This window comes from Phaethon lepturus, unplaced genomic scaffold (genome assembly GCF_000687285.1).
Source record: "Phaethon lepturus isolate BGI_N335 unplaced genomic scaffold, ASM68728v1 scaffold49182, whole genome shotgun sequence".
NCBI classification, from domain to species: Eukaryota; Metazoa; Chordata; class Aves; order Phaethontiformes; family Phaethontidae; genus Phaethon; species Phaethon lepturus.
In genome coordinates this window covers 1-7884 of record NW_010525052.1, presented here as the reverse complement: position 1 = coordinate 7884, position 7884 = coordinate 1, and the positions used below count along the sequence as shown (strand labels likewise).

At 51.2% G+C, this 7884-nt stretch overlaps 1 protein-coding gene across 1 annotated transcript in view; it reads right to left on the bottom strand.

The window, feature by feature from the left end:
• The window catches only part of PIAS3 (protein inhibitor of activated STAT, 3), a gene marked incomplete at both ends in the record, with an annotated part of 9381 nt that extends 3839 nt beyond the window's left edge, over positions 1-5542 (bottom strand). The window contains 6 exons of the mRNA XM_010282623.1: positions 267-372; positions 452-586; positions 2135-2225; positions 4568-4618; positions 5088-5172; positions 5451-5542. Of these exons, the coding sequence (XP_010280925.1) occupies positions 267-372; positions 452-586; positions 2135-2225; positions 4568-4618; positions 5088-5172; positions 5451-5542 (560 nt within the window). The remainder of the gene's footprint in view (positions 1-266; positions 373-451; positions 587-2134; positions 2226-4567; positions 4619-5087; positions 5173-5450) is intronic.
• Between the last annotated feature and the right edge of the window lie 2342 nt (positions 5543-7884).

Here is a 7884-nt window from a genome sequence, read left to right as displayed (position 1 = left end):
TGTAATGCCACGGCCCCGCTGCCGCTCGCAGGACAAGCGTCTGGGAAGTATGGCAAGGGAGGTGGGCAGCGAGCCGAAGAACGGTTTGTTTTAGAGCTTTGTTGAACGGCATCACTGAAAAAAACCAATCCATAATCTTCACAGCCCTTCCCTTCCCACCAGGTTCTCATCAAGCGCGCGCGGGCTTGAGAGAAGAAGACTCTGCCTTCCCGGACTCGGCGCAGGATGAGGTCAGGCACGGTTACGCCTTCGCGAGGGGTACTTACTCAGGGCTCGCGAATGGTCTGGATTTCGGATGCCCTTGGCTCTTAGCTTCTGGAGCAGCGTTACTGACGTCAGCTGCTTCACCAGGTACACCGACAGAGAGTAGTTCTGTCGAAAAGAAGTTGACACCGCTCAGACCTAGAAAAAACCCAGCGGCAAAGAGGAAATGGTTTTCACCTCAACTCACCCTGCCGAACTCCGAGGACCAGTTCACTACGATCGTGTTGGGGACGGTTGCCGAAAGTCGCGCCAGCGGCGTGATATTGACGGGTCGGCTGGGTCGTTTCGGCTCCGCGCCGTTTTTTGTGGGTGGGAGATAACCCTGCAAAGAAAGAAGGATTGCCTGATATAAAATAAACTCTCTCTGAGGTGCTGGGCCACGTACGAGAATCCGCAAACCCAGTTTCTTCAGGGCACACTGTCCCTCAAGACACTTCACGTCGCATCCCAGAGCTTGTGTGAGAACTTCCCCACAAATCTCAAAGCGGTACGTTCTTATTCCTCAGTGTCAATTAAGGGTTCCCTCTAATGCCCTTACGCTGACGAGCGCACTGGAATCCCGTCGTAAGCTGAAGCGCTCCAGAAACACGGAGCTGTCAGTCCGGGATGTGTTGTGTGCAGATGGCACTGAATTAAAAACCGAATCCTACCCAGTTCAACGAGGCTGGGAAGCTAAAAAATTACATCCCGTGACAACTCGCACGTTGATCTCATTTTTGCTTCATTAAAAAATTACATCCTGTGACAAAGCTCACATTGATCTCATTTTTGCTTCATTATAGCCACATTCCAACTTGATTATTCAGCCCGAGAGTGCCTTTTCATTAATGCCGAGGTTTACACCACCCTTTTTTTCACCGCCCTCAGTTAGACCGGGCAGCTTGAGGCTGATTCAGCAGCCACCCATCAGTTTAAGCAGAAGTAAAACAAGAAAAAAGAAGCGTTCCCGTTGAGCTGCGGCGCGCGCAGCCCGTACGAACAGCTTCTCAGCTGCAGATGACTCATCCAAGCGAACGCAAGAAACCTCATCCGAGAGCAGAAGCTGGGGGGGACGGACCCTTTAGCCGTCTCGCATCTCGTACGCGCTTCCTTCTTTCCGCCCCACGAGGCCAGAAACAATCTCTCTTTTTTTTTTTTTCCCAAGCAGGTTAGTAATTGTCTCAGCCAAAACCAGACAGAATATCGGAGGCAAAAAAGGTCAATCTGTAAAAATATTAAGGGAGCGGCTCCGGCACAGCGTCAGAGGTGATTCTGCGGGTTTGATTGCAAGAAGTGCCAGCGATAATGGAGCGAAGCCAGCGTGGGGCAGCTGACAGGGAACTGGCCTAAGACCGTCAAGCCCCTGACACCCTTCCTAGGTGTGACACTGAATTGCATCCCTTTTTGGGCTGTCAGCTGGGGCAAGAGCTATTCCTTATTTTATATATATTTTTCTCTCTTTTTTTTTAACACATTACCCAGCACAAAGGGCTCCAGCCTTGACTGGAGCATCCAGGTCTTCCTGCAACGTGATAAACTAAAGGCAGTGCTGTTATTCCACTAATCTCAGCTTTTACTCTGCGTTTTTATTATCAGGTTTCTTCTCAAAAAACAAGAGGGAATCTGCTGGTTAAAAAAAAAAAAAAATCAGGCCCAAAGTTTGCATATTCTTCTACTTCGAGACCACACTCCTCGAATCGCAGAGCAGCTTTCATCACCGGTCCACAGCCCTGCAACATGAAATCAGTTTTGCGCTCTAACCACACCGTTTCTTCAAGTCAGTCTTTGATCTCCGCAAAATACGTTCCCGTTGCGCTCCCTGGGAGCTGCAGCTGTGTGGAAGGGCAGACTTTAGTCCACAATATATTAAGAAGAAATAAAATTTACTCACAGGCAGGGGACAGAGTTTTCCATTGACCTTGACAAATAAATTAGGAGGGAAGTAATCCTCTTGGGGACAGCTGGTTTCACACAAGCAAAACCTAAGAAACAGGAGGGAGAAACCAGCAAGTGAGTGGTGACGCTCGCAAAAACCGGCAGCCAAACTTCCCTTTAAAAAAGGGGAAAAAAACCATTTTCCAAAGCAGGACAGATAAACGGCTGGAAAACACACCAGCGGAGGAACAGCCCTACGAGCGTTTCAAACCCTTCGCACGGCAAAAGCAACACGAGACAGAAAAACGCCGGCGACGTAAAACCACCGCTAACGCGCACGCTGCCGAGCGTGCGGGGGCCGGGCTAATTTTATTCCGATGACAATTAAGTTATCCAGAATGGCCATTTCAAAGGCAAAATGTATTTCTCTGACCCAGCATCGTTCCGAAAACATGACAGAAGCCGAGCTGCGGGTTCAAGCGGCGCGGCCGGCCGTTTCGCGCGAAGGACTTGCCCTTCGCTCTGGCCACCCTGACGCAATTCCTGCGCCAGCAGATGCTTTAACCCGGGTTCGGGTGCGTTCTCGTGCAACCTCACCTCTAGATTCTGCGGCACTTCAAGACGCAAGGAACCGCCTCCGTTAAGTCACCCAACGCGAGCACCCGAGGAACGGAAAAGTTCCGTTTGGCCCAAAGTCAGTCCTGCAGCAGGACAGACCGGTCGCTGCCCGCGGTCTCTCAAAGCTCACCCGCCATCCTACGCCTGCCTTCCCCGTCGTAAAGATGTCAGCAGCAGCAACCCAGCACGGGCTGCGCTTCAAATCCTAATCCCGTTTAATCAGACGGCCGTCCGCTCTATTTTCTCTCAAAGGAGGGTGCTCCGCCAGAGACGACTCCCCACGCTGAAACCGCCGCGTAGCCGTGAGTCAGACCGTGACCTTGGCCGGCTTTTTCTGGGCTGCGAGATCAAGCCCTGGCACGTCACGCCGATGCAGAGCCACACCACCAACGTTCTCGAAAAATAAAATCCCATCTTACTGGTTTTTAACCTCTCTCCGCTCGCCAAATAAAACAAAGAATAAACTGGAGCGTTAATCTTTCTCTTGCTCAGGAACGTGAGAATACCGCATACGCTGAAGCACGTCAGGAGGAGAGAAGGAACGGTCCCACCGTCGTTTTTAACTGCCGCACTAGGGTTTGCTGAATAAGGGTTCCCTTCTTCGGGTGAAGGGATGCACCCTGGACACCCCAGGAGACTCCTGCGAGTCTCCTGGGGGTCCCTCTGGTAAGTTCTGTTCCATCCCCGACACCCAAAAAGAGACACGTACGCTGAACCCGGCCCCTCACGCTCGCACGCGGTGTTACCCTGTGCTGCGGGGGAGACGCTCCCAAGCATCCAGCTCCCGATGGATGGAAGCGGCACGCGCCTACGCTTCGCTCTGCCAGCTCGGCACGCGAGAGCGGAACAGATGGCCGCGGCAGCAAAACTGCGACCGTCAAGCCCCAAATCAGCGAGACGTCGTCACAGGATGGTAATTAACACACAACGCCCTCCTCAAAACCAACAGGCTCTCTTCTGCGCTAAATCAAAGCCTCCGATTTCAAAGAACCGCCGTTTGTCAGGCTTCCAGGTATCATAGCTAAAGCCCTACACCCATCGCTTTTTTTTCCTGCGAGTACAGCAGTCGTTCTCTGTCTCTTTGCCAAGTTCAACCCCCCAATAATAAGATTTAGCATTTTTAAACTCTGTCAAGAGTTGAACGTTGGGCGAGAGCCTCCTCCGTTCCCACTCAGCGCCGCAGGACGGTGCGGGCAAGCACTGAAATAACCACACCGGCACTGACGGCAAGAATCGGAGGGTAATCCATCAAGCACGTTCAAGTATTTTTCTACTCACGCTCTCCAACACGGCTTGTGTTTTTGTGAGTAGTAGCTGGGTGAATGCTAAAAAAAACCCGTTCAAATTCTAAGGTCATGTAGTTTTTGCCTCTTACTCCGCCTGTTGCAATGAATCTGCAAAAAGGCAAATCATTAAAATGGAGAAGCGAGTTCTCTGTAAGCATGCAAAACTCTGAAAAAGATTCAATTTTGCTACACTTAAGACTGAAAAAAACCCACTTGTGTGCAAGGCTGCGTCGCCCGTGCCAGCAAAGCGTCGCCCAGAGAGAACTCGCTCAGCCTCGCCGAGTTCAGAGAGACCCTCGTGGTTTGGTGTTGCACAACGTGCTTTATCAGAAGCTCGTTCCCATACAGAAACCCTCGCTCCCATATAGAAAACCACGTGCCGAACGCAGCACCAGACGTTTCAATTTTCCTCTGAGCAAACCGACACGCCGTTTCAAAGCGAATCGAGGGCTAAAAGCGTCATTCGAAGACCAGGACAGATTAATACCGATGCCCTAGCTCGGGGAACAGGCCTTAATGCGTTCATCAAAAAGACGTGACCTTACCTTAATTGCACCTGTATAGTGTAATCACATTTGGCACCTGGGAGGATATCTCTGCAACAGAAAACACGGCCTTAAGACTGCCAGCAGTGCTTCACGGAGAATTACAACTACAACGGCGAAACGTTTTACGAAGTTCTATCGATGCCGATACAGAACCGGTGCAGCCGAACTGTAAAAACAGGCAATACCCGTCCGAACCGGCAGGAAAAATTCCCAGGCAGGGGCGGAAAGCAAAAGCCCATCGGAGGGAAGAGAGAGCGGTGGGAAAAGGAGACGACCAACCGCCGATGTCAAGGAACTCCCCTTTTTACACCCAACTCGGCATTTTATTCTCACGCAGCGGCGCGGAGGAAGGCGAATTGCGTGAGATTCAGTCCTTCCTCCTACTCTGACCCTCCTTGACCCCCACCCAAACTCTGCCCATTTTTCCTCCCGACTCCACTCTCCGTTCTGCCGGGAAGAGCCAGCAGGGAAGCCACAGGCACTTGCACGGCATCCGGAGAGACGCCGCTTCGCTTACCGGGAGGTGAGGATCTGCTGAACTTGCTGGGGGGTTAGAGCAAAGGTGAAGTGAGCTTCTTCGAACCGTTGACTGTTCGTTGAGGCTGAAAAGGAGAATTTTAGACAAATTACATCATCATTAAGTCGTTCTGACACCTGCAGGCGCCATGGCATCCACTAAAAGCAGAAGGCAACCCATTGTCAAAATGAACCGCGGTTCCACGCAGGGGCCCTCCATGTCCTCGACCGTGTAACCAAGCTTCAGGTCTGTCTTTCAAGGCAGATATTCCGTTTCCATCCTTTTATTTAGGAGGAAAACCAAGGCCTGGGAAGTAAGGTGGCTTGCAGTGACAGCAAATGGCGAGGAAACCGGGAAACGCGCCCGTTCGCTCTCCTGGGTCTGCAACAGCCTCCGAGTCCACGAAGAGCCGCACGGGATCGGACAGGTTGGGAAGAGCGAGATCAAATGCGGAGCTAAGGGAATGCCAGAGGTCGGTCACTGCCTTAGAAATTATAACAATTACTGTGGTTATGGAATAAATACAGTTGCTGAACGATAATCAGCCCTTGCCATCTTCCCCTCAGGCACACGAGTCTCCTCACCGAGAGTCACAGCAAATTTACAGGAAACCAGCCAATGTCCCTGATTAAAAATAAACACACATAGTGGGAGAATCAAGAATTTTATCTGAGGGTTAGTGACGAGCACGGTAAAAACAGCTGGTGCAAGATACATGTAAAAATAAACCAGGATTTCCCCCTCTCTTACCCTGACCTTAACCAAGTTAGTATTTGTTTCGCGCCCGAGCTTCTCCCTCGGTAAAAGCAGCAGGTGGCTGCCTCCCTCACGAGAACCTTGAGCTATTTTATTAAAAGTTGCAGAGGGCCAGCATCCCAGAGTGAAGACCACCGATGCCGCAAGCCAATGTGATTTGCAAAGAGCAAAATGCCTTTTCTGGCCTCTTCTGCACTCGTTTGGACAGCCGTCAGGAGAGGTCCCGAGCAACAGCAGCTCCGGCCGGTGCTCTCCGGGACGCGCAGGGTCCCCGGGTCAAGAGAAAATGAAGCCGAGGGCATTATCGCAGCGGCACGCGGAAACGTCACGTTTCCAAGGAGTTTGGTAACGCTTGTGACGCGCCGGTCACGGCGCGACCATCCGAGGCGACTACAGCTCCGCAAGGGAGAAGGTTCCCTTTCCTCCCCCGTGCCGCCTGCCTCCGGAGAGGGACACCCTTACCGGCCTCCCCAGAAAGCAGATTCAAGCACAGATTCCTCAGCGGGGCGAGGGGTTTTGCTTCTCCAGCCTCCTGCAGCTCGGGAACGTGAGGAATGCGGGGCCCCGAGCTTCCTGGCAGATGACCTGCCGGATCTTCCCCTTGCAGGCAGAGGCCGCAGGCTGGCAGACCGGACCCCGCAGAAATTCAGAGGAGTTTTGACCATCTTAGGACTTTCTGCCCGAGCCTTTCGCTCCTCGGTGACAAAACCCTGCTCCAAAGAGAGGCGGGGAAAAGCCGCTCGCTATCTGCGGTTTTTCTCTGTCCTCTGCCTCCGTTTATAATCAATAACCAGCTTCCGTCTCACAACCAGTTTGTAACCCGTGTCGTTGCTCTGTTGGCAGCCTTCATCCGAGCCAGAGAGAAGCGCCGACGTCTCCGAAATTCACCCCGCGAGGGGTTTGGGATAGGATGGGGAGCGGGAAAGCCAGAGCCCGGATCTTCCTCACTTGCAGCAAGCAGAGCAGGGATGGAGGAGGAGACTTCATCACTAACCCGTCACCTTCTCCACCCATCATCACCCTCTCCACCCCTCCGTTTTCATTTTTCCTTCCCACGTCTTCCTTCCTTCTGGCATCTTTCTGACACCACGGCCTTCGTATCTGGGTACTTTGCACAAAATTGCCCCAAGCAACTGAAATAAAGGAATGGAGAGGGGACGTTTACACGGCTAAAGGCAGAAGAAAGACACAAACCACCAGAAGCCAAAAATAAAGAGTCCACAATCCCCTAGGAATTACATAAAAACTCTTTCAAGTTCAAGCAGCAACACATAAGTAAGGGACTTTTATCAGGGGAAGAGGAAAAAAAAAAATATTTCTTTTGCAAGGCGAGTATCGCATTTCAGGGAAGAGGCTTAACCGCAGGTTTTCTGAGAGACTGAACAAAGCCAAACCTAAAAAAATGCCATTTTTAGCAAAACAGTAATGAAACCAAGCCCCGCAAAAAAGCGCGTGGCTTTTGGTGGGAGTACAGACATACTTATCTCCACTTCAGCAAACATTACTGCGCTTATACGAAAGAAAAACAAACCCGAATCCAAGCGAAAAACCATTTAAAAGACGTGAGATGGGTGGATCTAGTCTGAAGAGGCCAGAAGGGCTCAACCAGAAGTAAAAATACAACTTATACCATATTCTAAAAACCAGAATAAACCTCCCTTCTCCGTGGGTCCAAATCACCCCAAGTGCGGCAGCACTTCCAAAACCACCGGCAATTACCGGGCTAACTCTACCGTACGTCTCCCCACCGGCATTTTAAAGATTACAGCAAACACACAACTTTTCTGGCAAAACCTAGCATTTTCTTTTCCCTGTTTTACAAATGGGGAAGCATCGGAGCGCTCGGCCCCCACACCATGTTGGGAAACAAGCGGCTTTGCCCTTTTGCCATATCCCATTTCTGCTCTCAGTTACGATCCCCGTTTGTCTCCTGCTCGACGTCAAGCTTTCTCATCACCGCAGAGCCGAGCTTTCCTCATTATTTGCAACCTTCAAGCTAGATCACAACACATAAAACAGTTCGTTAATTTTTTTTATATAT